The 20,670-nt window shown below is 38.2% G+C and overlaps 2 protein-coding genes across 3 annotated transcripts; both read left to right on the top strand.

The window, feature by feature from the left end:
* Window positions 1–1,799: 1,799 nt before the first annotated feature.
* On the top strand, window positions 1,800–9,392 carry gnpda1 (glucosamine-6-phosphate deaminase 1). Its single transcript, XM_063000970.1, has 6 exons — window positions 1,800–2,036; window positions 2,148–2,249; window positions 4,117–4,299; window positions 6,067–6,251; window positions 6,842–7,016; window positions 8,790–9,392. The coding sequence occupies exons 1-6, from the start codon at window positions 1,913–1,915 to the stop codon at window positions 8,828–8,830; spliced, it is 810 nt and encodes a 269-aa protein (XP_062857040.1). The 5' UTR covers window positions 1,800–1,912; the 3' UTR covers window positions 8,831–9,392.
* A 2,003-nt stretch (window positions 9,393–11,395) lies between these two features.
* Window positions 11,396–20,615, top strand: ndfip1 (Nedd4 family interacting protein 1). Of its 2 annotated transcripts, none has more exons than XM_062990173.1 (8): window positions 11,396–11,589; window positions 15,567–15,657; window positions 16,069–16,199; window positions 16,437–16,524; window positions 17,932–18,056; window positions 19,089–19,155; window positions 19,568–19,676; window positions 19,793–20,615. In XM_062990173.1, exons 1-7 carry the CDS (start codon window positions 11,560–11,562, stop codon window positions 19,672–19,674), a joined length of 639 nt encoding a protein of 212 aa, XP_062846243.1. In that variant the 5' UTR covers window positions 11,396–11,559; the 3' UTR covers window positions 19,675–19,676; window positions 19,793–20,615. The 2 variants fall into 2 exon arrangements, with proteins under 2 accessions (XP_062846243.1, XP_062846235.1); XM_062990165.1 differs by having other exon boundaries at window positions 16,066–16,199.
* The last annotated feature ends 55 nt before the right edge of the window (window positions 20,616–20,670 follow it).

Raw genomic sequence — 20,670 nt, 5'->3', positions numbered from 1 at the left:
TTGCCACTGGAATGCTTTTCCACTCCTCCATGACGACATCACGGAGCTGGCAGATATTCGAGACTTTGCGCTCCTCCACCTTCCGCTTGAGGATGCCCCAAAGATGTTCTATTGGGTTTAGGTCTGGAAACATGCTTGGCCAGTCCATCACCTTTACCCTCAGCCTCTTCAATAAAGCAGTGGTCGTCTTAGAGGCGTGTTTGGGGTCATTATCATGCTGGAACACTGCCCTGCGACCCAGTTTCCGGAGGGAGGGGATCATGCTCTGCTTCAGTATTTCACAGTACATATTGGAGTTCATGTGTCCCTCAATGAAATGTAACTCCCCAACACCTGCTGCACTCATGCAGCCCCAGACCATGGCATTCCCACCACCATGCTTGACTGTAGGCATGACACACTTATCTTTGTACTCCTCACCTGATTGCCGCCACTCATGCTTGAGACCATCTGAACCAAACAAATTAATCTTGGTCTCATCAGACCATAGGACATGGTTCCAGTAATCCATGTCCTTTGTTGACATGTCTTCAGCAAACTGTTTGCGGGCTTTCTTGTGTAGAGACTTCAGAAAAGGCTTCCTTCTGGGGTGACAGCAATGCAGACCAATTTGATGTAGTGTGCGGCGTATGGTCTGAGCACTGCCAGGCTGACCCCCCACCTTTTCAATCTCTGCAGCAATGCTGACAGCACTCCTGCGCCTATCTTTCAAAGACAGCAGTTGGATGTGACGCTGAGCACGTGCACTCAGCTTCTTTGGACGACCAACGCGAGGTCTGTTCTGAGTGGACCCTGCTCTTTTAAAACGCTGGATGATCTTGGCCACTGTGCTGCAGCTCAGTTTCAGGGTGTTGGCAATCTTCTTGTAGCCTTGGCCATCTTCATGTTGCGCAACAATTCGTCTTTTAAGATCCTCAGAGAGTTCTTTGCCATGAGGTGCCATGTTGGAACTTTCAGTGACCAGTATGAGAGAGTGTGAGAGCTGTACTACTAAATTGAACACACCTGCTCCCTATGCACACCTGAGACCTAGTAACACTAACAAATCACATGACATTTTGGAGGGAAAATGACAAGCAGTGCTCAATTTGGACATTTAGGGGTGTAGTCTCTTAGGGGTGTACTCACTTTTGTTGCCGGTGGTTTAGACATTAATGGCTGTATATTGAGTTATTTTGAGGGAAGAATGAATTTACACTGTTATATAAGCTGCACACAGACTACTTTTCATTGTGTCAAAGTGTCATTTTGTCAGTGTTGTCCCATGAAAAGATATACTTAAATATCTGCAGAAATGTGAGGGGTGTACTCACTTCTGTGATACACTGTATATATATATATATATATTTATATATATATATATATATACACACACCTAATTAATGTTAGCCTTATGTGGTTCTGTGATGAGAAACATAGGTGGTACTTGGAAGTTTCGATTTGATAATGGGTGGTACTCGGTCTAAAAGGTTTGAGAACCACTGCACTAGATGATTACTGAGAAAGCGGTTTGGAATTCGGCCCTTGACTGTTCGAGGAGGCGAAAACAACGTGTCAGCTGATTTGGTTTCATCCTCTTTCTGAAAAGTCATATGATCTTAAACCGCTATACGTGATATTGTAAATATAGTACGTTGTTTTAACTGCATGTATCGTTCATTAATCAGATTAAAATACATAAAACAAATCATATTAGTGTAAAAGTTGCACTATTATAACATATTTTGTTATGAATGAAGGTTTTTCCCTGAACCTCCTCTGTTCTCTCAGCGCTGATAGATAAAAACAGCTCTTCCGCACTCACTCACTTTTATGAGGCTAAAGTCTGAAACAGACAGAACTACACTACAGTCTGATTATTACAACTTATTTTAACCCGGTTAGACTAGATAACTGAAACAGAGTAACAGAAATGAAGCTAATTATACTGACAGATTATGATAAAGCCAGCGAGTGGGCAGCCAAGTACATCCGAAATAAAATAATCCGATTTAATCCAGGTCCGGACAGGTTCTTTACTCTCGGCCTTCCGACAGGTAATCTACTTTAAATTACTTATTATTTATATATTAAACACAACATATGAAAAGCAATGTTACAATGATGTGCTTTTCTATAATAATGTTTGTTTATTATTTTGTATTTAGGCAGTACTCCACTTGGATGCTATAAAAAGCTGATTGAGTGTTATAAAAAGGGAGAAATATCATTTCAGTATGTGAAGACTTTTAACATGGATGAGTATGTAGGTATGTATTTCTTCTTAACACTGACCAACCATCTTTTTTGACCAACCACAAATTAACGAAACAGTATTACTATATCCTGGAATGAGTTGGGTCTGGTGCCAGCTGGAAACATAGGTGACAAGGTAGGAATACACCCTTAAAAAGACACCAGTCCGTTGAAGGTAACACACACACACTTATTTATTTACGTACACCCTATATTTTATATTTTTAATAATTTTTCCCCTCTTTTTTCCCCCGATTTTTTTTCACCCGCACGAGTCGAGTTCATATACTTGAGGTGCACTGTGCACGGAGGGCCACACCCCCATCAGCATTATAGACCACTGAAGTCGTGCGTCATTCTGTAGTCCTTGTTATGCCCATATTTGGAGACCCGGGTCTAACTCAGATTTCCTATGGGAAAAATGAACGGGGTTTTCAAAAAATCGCCTCCTGTGCTAAATAAACATGTTCAGAACCCTATACGTTTGTCCTGTGTAAATTTTTCTCCTGTACATCACTGGATCCTCTGAATTACGAGGTTGTTAAAGGGTCGTAATACTAATAATGCTACACGAAAGCTAATGCTACTGCGCATTAATTAGACTGAACTACACCAATCGAATCAACGGAACGAGCGGCTCGCTTTTGGTGAGTACAACCAAAGGCGTAACACCCGACCATCCTTGCTTTCTACTTTAATGTAGCTACCTACTAAAAATATCAACCAAAACTTGTGAATATCACCCCACTGTTACTCTGGTGAATCGCGCTGCTTCGTGTGGTTATTTAAGAGGCTTATACAAGAAAAAAAATGAAAACATTAAGAGGCTTCCAGTTTAGTGATGTCAATTCAGTGCGCAGTAGCATTAGCTTACATGTAGCAATATTCATATTTTGACTCTTTAACGACTTCATAATTCAGAGGATCCAGTGATAATAGACAGAAGAATCTCCATAAAACAAAACCTAACAGCTTTGGAACATTTTTTATGACTACAGGATGCAAGAGAGGCAATTTGCGAAATTTCCATTCATATTTCCCATTCAAAATTTCTCTTAGACCCGGGTTACCAAATATGGGCATAACAACATGGCGTGGCCTACAAAATGACGAAACGACTTCAGTGGTCTATTCCTCAGCCCTGTGCAATCAGTCAGCCAGCAGGGGCCGCAGTCGCACCAGTTATGAGGACCTATGATCCGACTTTCCTAAGCCTAAGAACAACAGCCAATCGTTGTTCATACTTCCGCCCAGCCCAGTCAGAAAGGCAGAGCTGAGATTCGATACGATGTAATCAAAACCCCAACTCTGGTGAGTCAGCGTACTTTACCGCTGCGCCATTTATGTACACCCTACATATTTTTGGAAGATTTAATAAAACCCAGGCAAACACCAGGAGAACACACAAAACTCCTCACATGCCGCTCAGGTGGCGCAGCGGTAAAGTAAGCTAGCACACCAGAGTTGGGGTTTCGAATACATCGTATAAAATCTCAGCTCTGCCTTCTGACTGGGCTGGGCGGCTGCATGAACAACGATTGGCTGTTGTTCATAGGGTTAGGGGGGTAAAAAGTTGGATCACAGGTCCTCATAACTGGTGCAACTGCGGCCCCTGCTGGCTGACTGATGGCGCCAGTTGGATCCTGGGTGGAATCCAATTTGTGCAAAGTGGGTCTACTGAACTGTGGGTCAGTTCAGGAGCATGACTCTTTCAGATTTGTGTCAGATATAGGTTTAATAAAAAGAATGTTAAGAACCTAAAGATCTGATTTAAGCAATACATTGAAAGAAGGCACTTGGGCTTGCACTGTAAATAGCCTGATTTACACATGGTAAAACTATTTTTTTGTATCTAAAAACTAAATTTTTATTTTTGAACAGGTCTACCCAGAGATCACCCAGAAAGTTATCACTCCTTCATGTGGAACAACTTCTTTAAGCACATCGACATTAGATCAGAGAACACACATATTCTAAATGGCAATGTTCCAGATCTGCAGAAGGAATGTGATGACTTTGAGGAGAAGATTAAAGCCGCTGGGGGGATTGATCTTTTCGTTGGTGGTAAGAGTACTGAGTGACCTCTGACTCTTTGTCATTTACCAAAAGGTGACAGATTCAAGGTATACTCCAGTCTGTCTAAATTGATATTAAACCTTCTCAAAATGAAAATCTAAGAGCAGTTGCTAGGATGTTACATAAAACATAATTTTAACATATTCAGTCTTTATATTTTATCCTTTCAAAAAGAGGTAAAATGTAATTACTAGCATTGTCATACAGGGGTTGGACAAAATAACTGAAACACCTGGTTTTAGACCACAATAATTTATTAGTATGGTGTAGGGCCTCCTTTTGCGGCCAATACAGCGTCAATTCGTCTTGGAAATGACATATACAAGTCCTGCACAGTGGTCAGAGGGATTTTAAGCCATTCTTCTTGCAGGATAGTGGCCAGGTCACTACGTGATGCTGGTGGAGGAAAACGTTTCCTGACTCGCTTCTCCAAACACCCCAAAGTGGCTCAATAATATTTAGATCTGGTGACTGTGCAGGCCATGGGAGATGTTCAACTTCACTTTCATGTTCATCAAACCAATCTTTCACCAGTCTTGCTGTGTGTATTGGTGCATTGTCATCCTGATACACGGCACCGCCATTGGATGCACATGGTCCTCCAGAATGGTTCGGTAGTCCTTGGCAGTGACGCGCCCATCTAGCACAAGTATTGGGCCAAGGGAATGCCATGATATGGCAGCCCAAACCATCACTGATCCACCCCCATGCTTCACTCTGGGCATGCAACAGTCTGGGTGGTACGCTTCTTTGGGGCTTCTCCACACCGTAACTCTCCCGGATGTGGGGAAAACAGTAAAGGTGGACTCATCAGAGAACAATACATGTTTCACATTGTCCACAGCCCAAGATTTGCGCTCCTTGCACCATTGAAACCGACGTTTGGCATTGGCACGAGTGACCAAAGGTTTGGCTATAGCAGCCCGGCCGTGTATATTGACCCTGTGGAGCTCCCGACGGACAGTTCTGGTGGAAACAGGAGAGTTGAGGTGCACATTTAATTCTGCCGTGATTTGGGCAGCCGTGGTTTTATGTTTTTTGGATACAATCCGGGTTAGCACCCGAACATCCCTTTCAGACAGCTTCCTCTTGCGTCCACAGTTAATCCTGTTGGATGTGGTTTGTCCTTCTTGGTGGTATGCTGACATTACCCTGGATACCGTGGCTCTTGATACATCACAAAGACTTGCTGTCTTGGTCACAGATGCGCCAGCAAGACGTGCACCAACAATTTGTCCTCTTTTGAACTCTGGTATGTCACCCATAATGTTGTGTGCATTGCAATATTTTGAGCAAAACTGTGCTCTTACCCTGCTAATTGAACCTTCACACTCTGCTCTTACTGGTGCAATGTGCAATTAATGAAGATTGGCCACCAGACTGGTCCAATTTAGCCATGAAACCTCCCACACTAAAATGACAGGTGTTTCAGTTATTTTGTCCAACCCCTGTATGTGTTAAGTGTCTCTGTAAATAGATACTACAAAACCTAAGGATGAGTGTAAGTAACAGATTACGTTTAGTCCTAAACTTAATGGGAATATTTATGGTGATTTATTAAAAGTGCTTTCAGTGTAGAACAATAAACTAATTCTGGTTTGTGAACCTGGCCCCTGGATAAGTGTCTTATCCTCAGACCTCCAATGATAGTGTCTACAGGGTGTAGTTTTGAATTTGCTTCATATTTTCAAGGAATTAATACATTCACTCATGAAATTTGGCAAGTGCCGACCAAAGTTTGTACTTATATTGCAGGTATTGGACCTGATGGTCATATTGCTTTCAATGAGCCTGGCTCTAGTCTTGTGTCTAGAACCCGGGTGAAGACCTTGGCTATGGACACCATCCTGGCCAATGCTCGTTTCTTTGATGGAGATCTGTCCCAAGTCCCTACCATGGCTCTCACTGTTGGAGTCGGTACAGTGATGGATGCTCGTGAGGTATGCCAGCTTTAATCATATACAGTAAAAATTTGTAACTTTATAGTGTTTTGAGGGATTTAAAGATTTGATATTGTTTTAATTATTAACGTTTCTGTACTGGTGTAAAGGATAGCACATTCTTTTTAAGATATAGTGTATACATTTAGATATTTGTAGCTACAGTGCTAACAAGATTGCTACTAGGACTTCCTTCTTGCAAATGCTTTCAAACATAAATAAACTAAAGCAATATTGTCGAAAAGAGTGAGCCAGAATTTCTCAGAAACAATGTAGAAGACTACATTGAGGACCTCAAAAGTCAAATTTAGTCTTTGATAAATAAAAATGTAGAATTTGGTGTACTTTCTTTTTTCTATGACTATATGTAACTACCATGTCATGTCACAGCACCCAAATCCTCCTAGGACACAAATCTAGGCAGATCTTGTCAGATCAGATATGTGGATATTTGGAATATAGAGAGAATTGTTTTGAATGGCTTAGTAACTCAGTGAGTTAAATGTAGAATTAGAATTTGTCTTCTATAGGTCTTCAGTTTACAGCTTACTTGAAGGATTATGTTTGTGTCTGTATTTAATATTTGTCAGGTGATGATTCTTATTACTGGTGCACACAAAGCATTCGCCCTTTATAAAGCCATAGAAGAAGGTGTAAACCACATGTGGACGGTCTCAGCGTTTCAGCAACACCCTCAAACCATCTTTGTGTGCGATGAGGATGCAACACAAGAGCTGCGGGTCAAGACCGTGAAATACTTTAAAGGTAATAACAATAAGCATGTTTTAAACTTTGGTTACATTTATGACAGGACAGGTAGTTACAGGTTACATGATTCAACAGTTCAGATTCGATGACAAACCCAGTCACAGGCAATTTTGTATCTCCAGTTCACCTCAATTACATGCCTTTGGACTGTGGGAGGAAACTTGAGCTCCCTGAGAAAACCCATGCAGACACATGGAGAACATGCAAACTCCAGGGATTAGCAGTAAATAAACTTAAAACGAGCCTCACAGTAAAGATAAACCGGAGCAGCGCGTGCGTGCGTGTGCCTTTAGAAGAGACGCTTTGTTCACAGTATCGCTATAAGTGATTCATGAGTTGATTCGTTTTTATGTGAAGCGTAAGTTTCTCTTCTCAGTTATCTCTCCGTGTTTACTGTTATTAATTAAATGTCGTGGTTTTAAATAAACACCAGCTACTACAGAACATTTTGTGTGACTCTTACATTAAAAAGCTTAATTAAAAAGCTTAATTAAACTGCTATTACCACAGATCTGTAACTGAGTCAGACTCGTTCCGTCTAAGGAGCTAAAAGTTTTCTAAAAGTTCAGCAGATGATCCTGAACTAACGAATTTGGTAATGAATAAACTTTTGCCTCGGATTGGCTCTGTAACGTCTTCTGTTCTCATCTACATCACAAGTAAGAACCGCTTACGATTTACCAAAGTGAACCAGGAGTTTATATAACGTGCTGATAGAATCGACTCAGATGTGACCGGGTTGAATTATCTTTTTAAAGTAAATATTACAATCAGCAAAATTACATCGTAAGAGCTTTCACTGTGGTTTCTGTACGATGGTTGATGAATGGTGATGTGATGGTTGGTGCTTCGTAGCTCAAAGTCTGGATCAATCCACTGAGCTGTTAACTTAACATGGTCTTTATATATCACACGATCGGATCGGCTACTTTTAGGAAATATCGCCGATCGCCGATAGCATATTTTGATTAAAAATCGGCCGATACCGATTCGTAGCCGATCGATCGTCCCATCTCTAGTAATAATAATTATTATTATATTAAGTTATATATTTTAATATCATCTAAATGTTCAAAACACTTCAGCTAACATACAAACCCCATTTCCAGTTAGGACATTTTGTAAAATGCAATAAAAAGAAGAATCTGTGATTTGTTAATTCTCTTGAATCTTAATTTAACTGGTAATAGTATAATAAAAGGTTTCCCATGTTTTCAATGATCGACTTAATTGTAAATTGTAAATATTAACAAATTTAGAATTTGATGCCTGAAACACACTTAAAAAAGTTGGGAAAGAGGTGTGTTTACCCCTGTGTTCTGTCACCTTTACTATTATTAAAACTTGGGAACTTTGGTTTTCCGAAGTATTCCTGAGCTGTTCATGCACATTCAACAGTGGTTTCCAGCTTTGTCCTAAAACTTCTCCAGATTCCATAACACAGGGAGACCATGCAAATCTACACGGAAAGACTCTGCCCACCTGGCTGGGGAATCAAACCCAGTTCTTGCTGTGAGGCAACAGCGCTACACACTGCGCCGCCATGCTTTATCTGGTCCTTTAAAATTACTCACCTCTTATATAAAATTATTTAATTAATAACTTTATTGGCTACAGTCTGACAGGCTGTAGGAATCATTGAGCCAGGTCACATCTGGATTGCCTGGTAAATAACAAAGAACAGGCTCATACAGTATAAAAATTGTATTACTTTAAATGAGAATGTTTAGCATGATTAAACACCTGCAATATCTTTGCTTTCTTTTACAGGAATGATGCATGTGCATAATAAACTGGTGGAGGAACCTTGATTTAGTAGCTGAAATGAGAAGAAGAGACAGCGTTCCTGCAGTAAAGAAATGTGATTGGAAATCATGGCAGGTTACGCAGATGTGTAACAATTTTATTATGATGTTAAGTAATGTTTTATATTTTGATTATTATTCTACTAGTACATTATAGCTTAATTTCTTTATTTTAAAATGTTGACAAACATGTATAAGTGAGAAGAACTCATGGGCTCTGATGATTCATCAGTTGCATAATGCTGTGCTATACACTTCATATGCTGGGTCCCCTAACTCCATTGAGACTTGTTTTACTTATGTGACCACACTTATTGTTTAAGGGACTAAGACAACACACCACTACTCCCTTCACCAACAGCATTCTGATTGCTGCTGTTTACACGTAAATCTGATATTGCCACAAGTTGCAGTAGAAATTAAGATTAATTAACTTTTCTAGATCTTGTAAGCACTAACAAATGTATGTTTAAAACTTTCCTTTACTGACTGTAACAAAAGTGACCTTACGTTTGCAATTCCTTTATATGTTTTACTTAATAAATACTTAATTTTTTGTATAAATTGAGGCCTTTCGTACAGTTTCCAATAATGTGGCTAACTGATTTATTGTTTTTTGTTTTGTATTGTTTATTGTGTGTGTATTGTATGAAAAATTAGATTATAAAAAAGTATTAGAATAACATGCAGGAAAATACACTGATTAGACATAACATTAAAACCACCTCCTTGTTTCTACACACACTGTCAATTTTATCAGCTCCACTGACCATATAGAAGAACTTTGTAGTTCTACAATTATTGACTGTAGTCCATCTGTTTCTCTGCATGCTTTATTAGCCCCCTTTCATGCTGTTCTTCAATGGTCAGGACTCTCCCAGGACCACCACAGAGCAGGTATTATTTGGGTGGTGGATCATTCTCAGCACTGCAGTGACACTGACATGTGTGGTGGTGTGCTGCTGGAGTTTTTAAACACCTTACTGTCACTGCTGGACTGAGAATAGTCCACCAACCAAAAATATATCCAGCCAAAAGTGCCCCGTAGGCAGCGTCCTGTGACCACTGATGAAGGTCTAGAAGATGACCAACTCAAACAGCAGCAATAGATGAGCGATCGTCTCTGACATTACATCTACAGGGTGGACCAGCTAGGTAGGAGTGTCTAATAGAGTGGACAGTTAGTGGACATGGTATTTAAAAACTCCATCAGCGCTGCTGTGTCTGATCCACTCATACCAGCACAACACACACTAACACACCACCACCATGTCAGTGTCACTGCAGTGCTGAGAATGATCCACCACCTAAATAATACCTGCTCTGTGGTGGTCCTTTGGGGGTCCTGATCATTGACGAACAGCTTGAAAGGGGCTAACAAAGCATGCAGAGAAACAGATTGACTACAGTCAGTAATTGTAGAACTACAAAGTGCTTCTGTATGGTAAGTGGAGCTGATAAAATGAACAGTGTGTAGAAACAAGGAGGTGGTTTTAATGTTATGGCTGATCAGTGTATATGTAAAAAAAAATTTTTCTCTACAGTAGGTTACAATACAATAGGTTGTGTTTTTAGATTAATTATATGTACAGTATTTTATTTACGTACATACTAATTTTATTAAGATCACAAACTTTTTTTAATTAACATCATGTACAGCTATTGAAATAGTTTACAATATACAGTTAGTCTAATGAATACCTACAGTCCTGGTAAATATGGGTAAAAATGTAAGAATATTTAGCTAGCATAATCTCAAAAGTACATTTATAACAAAAAAATAAAACCCTTTTCCTATAATATTTGATAAGATTGGAAAAAATAGAGCAGAGACAAGACGAGTTTTAATCTTTATTATTATTACAGTGGTACCTTGTAACTTAACGTCCCCTAAACTCAAAATCTTTGAAACTCAACGCCCTTCGTTGAGAAATTTGTACCCTTAAACTCGGTGTTCAGTTTGTTTTTAAAAAAAATATTTATTTAATTTCAAATTAACAATGAACAGTCGCTTTGTTTTGCGCTCGGCTTGAGCGGTGCAGTAATACGTCGACAAAGTGCGCATATGAGACGAATCTGCATTTGTGTGGAATAATCGTCAAATCCACTCTGAAAGCTCCACATGTATCTGTGTTTAGCTGGATTTTTCATACTGTTTCACTTCAAAACTTGTGTTATAGCTCGTGTCAAAAACAACCCCATTATTTTACATTAGCACAATATATATTTAAGTCCACGGGACCATGGAACGCACTACAGGTTTCCCATACATCCTTATGGGAAAAAAAATCCCTTGAAACTCAACGTCTTTTAAACTCAACGCCACTCCCAGAACCAACTGATGTTGAGGTTCACGGTACCACTGTATTAATTTTTCATTCAGGCTGTTGAAATTGACCGCCTTTTCCGTGAGCTGCAGTTATGAAGTATTTAATTACTTATTTAACACCTTTATATATAAAATATTAGTTATATAATAAATATATATAAAAATTTATATAACAAAATCTTTAGCCCCACGCAATCTGCCCAAACCTAACAGCGGCTAAGTGCGCATGCGCAGTGACGGCCATTTCTGTTGCGTGTAAACTAGTCCGCTGACCTTTTAGTTTTTAACAGGAGCAAAACTATATACATTTAAAACAGATAGAGCAGGATATAAAAATTATAAAGCTAGCTAATTTATTTAGCCAGCGACGTGTATGAATAACTAGGTGGTGTTGACCAGCAGAAGAATGGCTGAGCAAAGAAGCGGATATGTGCAGGTAAGAACGTCTCTACGCTAGATAGCTAGTTAGCTATCAACTTAACCAGCTTGCTAACTGTTAAAATCACATAAATGATTTTAGACTCGATTATATTAGTGTATCTGTATATATATATATCAAACCGTGGTTATGGTATATATATATATATATATATATGGGAGTATAGTTTATACTAAATGGGATTAGACAGATTTAAAATAGTAAACCATATCTATATTAACCGAGCTAATTAGCTGGCTGAAATACTTATGGTACCACGGGGCCTTTGGTGGCTTTGATCAAAGTTTCCTTTCTTTTTTTTTTTACTTGATACGATTTCAGATTCATGTAGATTTTAGGTGGTATTAAATAGTCACCAATACTAGTCAAGTTGGTAAAAAGATTTGAATTGAATGCAGGTGGACTGTTTTGGCCTTGTTTTGGTTACAGTACTATCAGCTGATTGCTTGAGTGAACTAACATTAGCTGGCACAGTTAATCTGGCTGTATGATAATTCAGCACTTATGATGTTTCAATTCCTTTTTATTTCAATTTAGTGCTGTTGTTAAGGTATACTATCACTTACCTACCTGTATACTATACACTATATACTGTATACTATACTTACATACCTGGTCACACTTACAGACTATCTAAACACATTTATTTATTAAGAGTTAATACCTACATCATGCTGCTACTCTTTTACTATGTGCAATAACTCAAGTATTTAACACCAGGCATTTTATTTATTACTTCACCAGTAGCATATTTACAGTAACACTGTGCAATAACAGTTACCTCACCACTGCTAATTATGTGCAATATTTTTTACTTAATGTGTATATAAATATATATATGTATCAGTGGCGATTTCTCTAAGACTGCAAGGGAAGCTCAGCGTCCCCTAAAATGTCCAAAATTAAATGGTCAAATATGTACAGTTGTGTTAACATTTCGTTGATTACAAATGCGTTAGAACACGTATATCTCGAAGACGAGTTCGTTCAGAATCAGCTAATTATCACAATCGACTCGATTTTCTTAACTTAACTCATACATTCCCGTAGTGTCAATGCATTTACCCGCAGAAGCTGAGCGTCTCTTCACCTCTATGGGACTGCGTTGAGGTTTTTTTTTTAATGCTCCGAAACTCGCCGGTCATTGGATAAATGCCTCGATTTTGTCCCGCCCCCGGACGCTGAGCGTCTCTGGGGGTGAATGGGGCTGTGGGCGGGTCTGGACGCTGAGCTTCTGCAAGATGATTGGAGGATCAGTGGAAAGGCTGAATTCTGTTTTGATTGACAGCTCGTTTGAGCTCTACACCGTCACTTCTCAAACTCAAACTCAAAAGAAGCTTTATTGGCATGACAAATAGGGACATTCGTATTGCCAAAGCAATACACTTCATTAGTCACTTAATCACTAGGAGCTTCAGTCCCATCGCGGATTTTGCGAGTGAAGTCGAAAGACAAACTGCAAGCCATTTCTTAAATAAATTGACAAATTTTATGATATGTATATATATACACACATATATAAAATATGATACCTTTATTGTCATTGCACAGTGTACAACGAAATTAAGTAGCAATCCAACGGTGCTTACACATACAGTAAGTAAGAATAGAAGCAAAAAAATTATATACAAATACACAACACACACATGTATGTATACGAATCTTAAATATAAAGAATAAAGACTAAACTATAGTTATAAAAAAAGTACAGTAGATTGTTTTAAAACAGCAGTGAGGTAGTAGTGGGGTATTGCACATGCCCTGAGTGGCTTAAGATATTGCACAGAATAAATGAATTAATAATTAATATATACACATTAAGTGTATTTTTTTACTTTACTTAACATATATTTTATGTCTGTCTACAATGTCTGTGCAAGATGTTTACTTAACGTCTATCTTTTTTAAACTTAACGTATATTTTGTCTCGTATGTGCTCTTTTTTTCATATTTTGCACATTGGAGCTTGAGAAACGCAGTCTCGTTCAGCTGTGCACTCCTAGTTGTATAGTCTGAATGACAATAAAGTTCACTTTGATTTACTGTCAATTGATGCATTAACATTTTGTGTAAGTACAGCTATAGGCACTTCATTCCGAAGATCAGCTTTATCATGGATAAAATAAAGCTGTCATAAGGGAAACACTTTAATGCAGTGTTCAGCTGGTCCCATGTCTGTATGTCACTTACAAATGGTTTAGATCTTCCAAGTAATTTTAATATAAGATAAAGACAACACGAGTAAACATAAAATGCAGCTTTTACATTATCATTCCTTTCATTAAAATATATATTACAGTGCGAAAAAGTAATTGCCACCTTAAATTTATTAACTGGTTATGCCACCCTTGTCTGTAACAACTGCAACCAAACCTTTGTAATGAATCTAGGGCAGTTGTAGCCTAGCGGTTACCACTGTTGGGCCCTTGAGCAAGGCCCTTAACCCTCAATTGCTCAGACTGTATACTGTCACAGTACTGTAAGTCACTTTGGATAAAGGCGTCTGCCGAAAATGTAAATTAATCTGTTACATCACTGTGGAGGAATTTGGCCCACGTTTCTTGCCCAAATTGTGAACTTCTCATTTACCTAAGGCCGTACAGTATCTTAGTGGTATGGGATGAGTGGACATTCTCATTAAGGATTTTCTGATAGAGAGCAGAATGTATGCTTCTATCAGTTATGTCAAGTATACCAGGTCTTGTTGTAGGCAAATCAACCCCAGGCCATCACAATACCACCACCATATTTGACTGTTGCTATGGTGTTCTTATGCCAGATTTAATGGGACCCAAGTCTTCCAATAAGGTCCACCTTTGAGTCATTAGTCCAGATAATTTTATCCCAAAAGTCTTCAGGGTCATCTAGATTTTTTGGAAAATGTGAGATGAACCTTTGTGGTCTTTTTGGTCAGCAGTGGTATGCACCTTGCAACACTCCCATGGATGCCATTTTTGCCACCCAGAGGTTTTCTTATTGTAAAATCGTGTAACCTTAACCTTAACCTTAACTACGGCAATCGAGGCGTGCAGTTGTTTAGAGTTTGTTTAGAATTCTGTGACCTCCTGGATGAGTCATTAATGTGTTATTGGTAACATTTTGGTAAGCCTGCCACTCCTGGAGAAAGGTTCACTCTTCCAAATTTCTCCATTTGTGAATAATGGCTCTCACTGTGGTTCCTCGAATCCCAGAGCCTCTGCAATGGCTTTTTAACAGTTTTTCCGACTGGTAGATTTCAGCGATTTAGAACGAGGCATCACATGTGGCTTTTTAAGACCTTCTAGCCTTCTTCACTTTGCCAGACAGGTTTTGAAAGTGCTGTTTAGATTTAACAAGGCTGGGAGTGATCATGTCTGGGTGTGGTTAAAATTGGTTTGCTACTAATATACAGTATGTTAGGACCTGACCACACACAACTAATAATGCCAATTATAAATGGTTAAACATCCTGACAAGCATTCATATCTTCTAGTAAAATGTATATGATTAAAAGTTCTTCTAATTACTGCCAAGAACCAGGAATCTCAGCTGTGTTGGCCGGTTGGGCGTCTACACATGGACGTCTACTACATACACAACATGATTGCCTATGTTGTGGTGTAAAGCTGTGCCGAATCGGTTATGCAGACCAGAGTTTTCCGCATTGGCGAGGAACCAGCAAATATATTTAAATGTGGCAATTTGTATATGACTGTCAAATATTAAAATCATGGATTTAACCTGCTTGTGAGTAATTTTGCTGCATTGTGATTGGCTTTTTTGTTACTGCATTGCGCTTAGTGATTCCAGGAAAATCTCAAACTGCCCTGCCCAGGATAATGCTTAGGTAAAACACGAACGTTAAATGTACTCTTATCTTCAGAACATTAAAAAAAAGTTAATTGAAATAAAAATGGAAAGTAAATTGTAAATGGAAAGGCTGTAAAAAGTATGGTTCTGATGAACTCATTAAAGGGTAATTTTTTCTCTTGCAGTTAACCAATGAGGAAGAAACAGAGACGCCTGAGGTGCTCCAGCAAGCATCTGATGCTCCCCCTCCCTACAACAGCATTGCACCTGACACAGGTAGAAGCTACTGACTTTAACACAATAAATGCTGTTATTAGTAAAATAAACTGTTAATATAATGTAACTTGTTTATATATATTTATTTATTTATTATTTCTGACAGGCTACAATGTATTTTAATAGTTAAACCTACCTGGAAGGTTAGGTAGCTTGCTGCCAATCTAATGTCTATAGATTCTGTAATTTCACTATTTGCAGTTTTAAGGTTTAATGTCAAGTTCAATGTGTAATATGCAGTATCATTGTTTTCTGAGAACTGTTCATTTCTGTTTTTACTTTATAAACATTTGGTGATTCACAGAACATATACAATGCTGTATTTATATAGATTGAAAGTTTTTACAAATAGGCACCTTTTCAACTATTACAGTTTCTTGACCAGTTTTGTTTATGTACATCTTTCAGCAGCATTTTTTGATTACAAAGATGATGGCAGTTACCCCAAACCCCCTTCATACAATGTCGCTACATCTTTACCTTCATACGATGAAGCAGAGAGAACCAAGGCAGAGTCTGCTCTTCCTCTTATGACAGCCCAGGTGAGAAAACACCTTTTACTCAGATGCCTTTTTTATTTGCTTTTGTGCCCACACAGTGTTTTCTGTATGTGTTTTATGTAATACATGGCAGTGGGCTAGTTATCTAAAAGACCCACCACTGCCAGGTTGCCACTGTTGGTCATTTAAGCAAAGCCTTTAATTGCTTGGATTGTGTACAACTGTTAGATGCTTTTATGCAAAGTGACTTAATGTTTCCTAACACTGTGTTTATGACAGGATGAGGAGTTTGTACCCAGAGATGACTTTGATGATATTGACCAACTGCGTGTCGGGAATGATGGCATTTTTATGCTGACGTTTTTCAGTAAGTCACATATTTTATACATACAGAACCAAACATAATGGTTAAAGTACTAATGTGTAATTTATTTCATGAAAAAAACAATATTCCTAGCATGCAAGTAGTTGATTTCCTATGTAAACTATAGAGAGAAATCGACACTTTTAATATATATTTACTATATATTTGCTAAATGTAACATATTGGACAAACACAAAATGTGGGACCTATTTAAGCCCTCAATGAAAGTAAGGTTATTTCTCTCTACACTCCTCTGCATAGCTAGATTTAGCTTTAAATTAAGTCTTTTATCAGTTAAATGATGCAGCAAATGAAGAAGGAAAATAAATGATGTATTTAAGAGGCAGGATATTTTGTTAATACTGACAAGTTATTCAACCCCTGCATGATATTGCTAATCCTAAAACCTGCTGCTAGTCTGTATAATCTAAAAGTTGGGTTACAACATAATTAATCCATTGGAAACTCAATAGCATGCCCTAATTTGCTTCAGCTTTGATGTGTTGTATAAGAACCACTCAGAGATTCAAGTGTTCAAGGTATGTTGCAACCATGGTGAAAACTAAGGAGCTATCACAAAAGCTAAGAGAGAATCATTTAATTGCACCAAAGGGCCAATGGGAATAAGAAGACCTTAAACATTCCTAGAGGCACTATTTAGGGTGTTGTTTGGAAGTTACAAAAACTTGTTGGCAATCTCAGTTCCCTGAGACACATGAGGAAACCCACCCCCACTCCCTTTTAGTGCAAAAGATTTACGGAATGACCTGAAGAATGCTGGGACAAATGTGTCTATAGCAACGATAAGACCACTTAACTGCCCAGGACTTCATGGCTGCATTCCAAGACGCATGACCATGTGACTGGCAACATCATGGACTCACAGAAATAACAAGGCATTTTGAGAACGAATTTTATGCCTACAGTGGTGAAAAACAATGACCACTGACTTTATCCCAATCACACTTCCAAGTCAACCAAAGCTTGTTTAAGGAATTAGTCCTGGATTATCGTGGAGTGACCTTATTCTTTAGATTTAAGTCCCCCAGAAATTTTTTTGGTGGGATTTAAAGAAAGCCAACAAACCTCAATGAGCTGGAAGCTTTTATATGAAAAGAATAGCAAAGATTTCAGAGGATTCAGAAGCTTGGTAGCACCAAAATTGCTTATTAAAGGTTAAAAGAAGGCAGAAAAGAATTTCCTGAGGCTGAGAGTTGAATAATAGTGAACATGAGCATTTGTTAATTGTTACCCTGTGGATTAGGGCATTTAAAGTTCTTCTATTTGCCTTCCTAATCAGCTGAAGTGAAAAAGACCTTCACCATGCAAAGCAGTAAAACGTTCTTAAGGCTGAAAATAGATGTCTTTTAATATAAAACAGTGTTGATCTTCTGTGTTGGTTATTTCCAGTGGCTTTCCTCTTCAACTGGATTGGCTTCTTTCTGTCTTTCTGCCTGACCACCTCAGCAGCAGGGCGCTATGGAGCCATCTCTGGCTTTGGTCTCTCCCTAGTTAAGTGGGTCCTGATTGTCAGGGTAAGAGCCTTTACATTCCACGTAAAGTGATAAAAATTCATATCATTTATATAAAGAAAAAAACAAACAAAACATTTGCAGAGTTTTAACATGCAGTCAAACTTCATACTGACACTAAATGGCTTCCGGTTTATTAGTAAAGTACTGGCACATGGTGGCACAGGGTGGTTGAGCGTGTGTTACAAATCTTTACTCTTACTCTCTAAAGATCTGCAGCATTGCTTTAAATTGAAAACCACAATGGGTTATTGGAAATTAATTAAAATGATCTTTTTAATTGACAGCATTAATTGAACTATGACTCATTTGCCAAATATCAGATTACTATAGTGTTCGAATAGTTTCTTCTCAGTTGTCATTAAACATCTTTGTGTTATATAACTTTTTAGTTGACATTTATGAAATATACTACATATAAACAAGAGAGTGAATACCTGTTTATTTTTTTAATTATTATTTTCATTGTGGTTCACTGATGTGATGACTGGGTGTCTTTAAGATACTCATATGTTTTCCACCACAAGCCAGTAAAAGTGCCCATGCTCATATGGAGCATTGGAAGAAGGTTGACTGGATTGATCAGTTGAAAGGGAACAGATCCATGCACATTGGAACAGATGGTCCCTGAATGCACTGTAGGACGATTCACCAACGTACATATGTTAAAGGACCTGCTGGTAATGTCCTGGTACCAGATACCACGGGGCTCCATGAGATGTGTTGTTGAGTCATGTCTTAATGGATCCGAGCTGTTTTGACAGCATCATGGATGGATGGTCCTAATATTTTTGCTTGTGTGTGTATACTATAAGTGTTTAGAGATTTTTAGCTAAGAAGGGAAATTGATTAGTTTATAAAATGTCTCCTGGTAGCAGACTTCTACTCATCTTGTTTCTTAAAAAAAGGGATTTAGGGCAGGCAGTGTGTATCAGTTTGTGACACCTTTGGTTTTTATTAACACCCATTAATTTATTCTATTAATAGAAACTGAATTCTGTGCTAAAGTGTTGCTTTTCTTGTTTGTTGAATCAGTTTTCCACATATTTCACGGGCTACTTTGATGGACAGTATTGGCTGTGGTGGATATCTTTGGTTATAGGTGAGTATGGGATTCAGTATGGGAACATACACTGGATATAAAAAGTCTACACACCCCTGTTATAATGCTGCCACCACCATGCTTCACTGTGTGTCTGGTGGTGTTTTGGTGATTCAGTGTTGTGTTTTTGTTTTTTGCACCAAACATATCTTGGAAATTGGAATTATGTCCAAAAAGTCCAACATTAGTCTCTTCAGAACACATGGTTTTGACAGATTTGTAGGTTTTTGTAAAATTGAGGCGGGCTTAGATGTTTTTCCTGACACCCTAACCCAACCGAAGTTTTACATCACAAAACCTGCTATTTTAACAGGGCTTTTTATATCAGCTGTACATTAAAAAAGAATAAATCACTTCTATCCCTTCTGCCAAACCTTGCTATGTTGGTAAGTGCTTATCTTTTTTTCGACAGGGTTCCTCATGTTCCTCAGAGGATTCATTAATTACTCCAGAGTGCGTAACATGGCTGATCATTCCTTTTCCACCCTCCCTCGCACCCGAGTCCTTTTTATCTATTGAAGGTAAATCTGTCATGGCATAATTACTACAACAATACAAAAGTGCGGGCGTGTAAATGTCAAACAAACAAAGATTGTCTTGCTGATGCCTGTGCAGCTAATTCTATGTTTTTGTGCAGACTTCTCGCCTCAGGACTTTTTACAAATTTAAGAAAATGGCAAAACTTGGCTTCGAGTCTTCAGAATGGAGTGCAAAGAAGAATATGGTTGTATCAAACAATGCAACACAGTAAAATGACTAAACAAGGATGCTGATAATCCCCTAATCATGTATTTATCTGGAACTAATATCTGGTGCAATCAACCATGAATATAAATTGAATGCAGTGTTTTTAATATTTAGGAATTAGCACACTGACGGTGTTTATGAACAGCCATATATAAACACCAAGTATATACACAATTGATGCCTTGCAAAATGTTCCACATACCCAGTAATTATCTTGGATGCTTTCAGGCTTCTTATTAACAGTGCTGGGAAATTCGTTTTACTTTGTGAGTAAGTGTTGTAACCATTTTTATTCTGTGAAATGCAAAGACTAGATGTGTAAAAGACTTCGAAAACACTTCGAAAATTGGACGAAGATGGAATCGATGTATATAGAGGCCTTAAGCCAAAATTATGATTCACGAGTCTTTAAACGGTTTCGAAGATTTTGCTGTTAATAGGACCAAAAATCGCAGAAGTTCAGAGTGATTAAGCATGCAGTATCATCTACTTGTCAGTAGACTAATTTTTTTTCAGTCATCCTTACTAAACAGTGATTTACAATGCCAAAAGTAACAGTAGCTTACCAAGTTTACACACGTTAACCCATTAATTTGTTCAGATATCTGTGATGAGCATGGTGATGAATTAGTTCTGCACAGTGTGCTATATAGTGATTTGTATGTTTACACTTGTGCAAATAAATTTTAATAAACTTTGCTCCTGTAGCAACACCAGTGTCTTTGTGGTCCTGTTGACAGTAACAGAATTGAATAGTTTTTATCTCTA

The sequence above is a fragment of the Trichomycterus rosablanca genome, chromosome 1 (genome assembly GCF_030014385.1).
Source record: "Trichomycterus rosablanca isolate fTriRos1 chromosome 1, fTriRos1.hap1, whole genome shotgun sequence".
Classification (NCBI taxonomy): domain Eukaryota; kingdom Metazoa; phylum Chordata; class Actinopteri; order Siluriformes; family Trichomycteridae; genus Trichomycterus; species Trichomycterus rosablanca.
This window is presented reverse-complemented; position numbering and strand designations above follow the sequence as displayed.

What these genes read in the sequence shown, in the direction of transcription:
- gnpda1 (XM_063000970.1), top strand. Translation starts at nt 1,913, where the DNA reads ATGAAGCTAATTATACTGACAGATTATGATAAAGCCAGCGAGTGGGCA. An exon ending in TAACATGGATGAGTATGTAG is followed by an intron (nt 2,250 to 4,116) that starts GTATGTATTTCT and finishes ATTTTTGAACAG; the next exon opens with GTCTACCCAGAGATCACCCA. An exon ending in GACCGTGAAATACTTTAAAG is followed by an intron (nt 7,017 to 8,789) that starts GTAATAACAATA and finishes TTTCTTTTACAG; the next exon opens with GAATGATGCATGTGCATAAT.
- ndfip1 (XM_062990165.1), top strand. Translation starts at nt 11,560, where the DNA reads ATGGCTGAGCAAAGAAGCGGATATGTGCAG. An exon ending in CAGCATTGCACCTGACACAG is followed by an intron (nt 15,658 to 16,065) that starts GTAGAAGCTACT and finishes TACATCTTTCAG; the next exon opens with CAGCATTTTTTGATTACAAA. An exon ending in AGTGGGTCCTGATTGTCAGG is followed by an intron (nt 18,057 to 19,088) that starts GTAAGAGCCTTT and finishes TTGTTGAATCAG; the next exon opens with TTTTCCACATATTTCACGGG.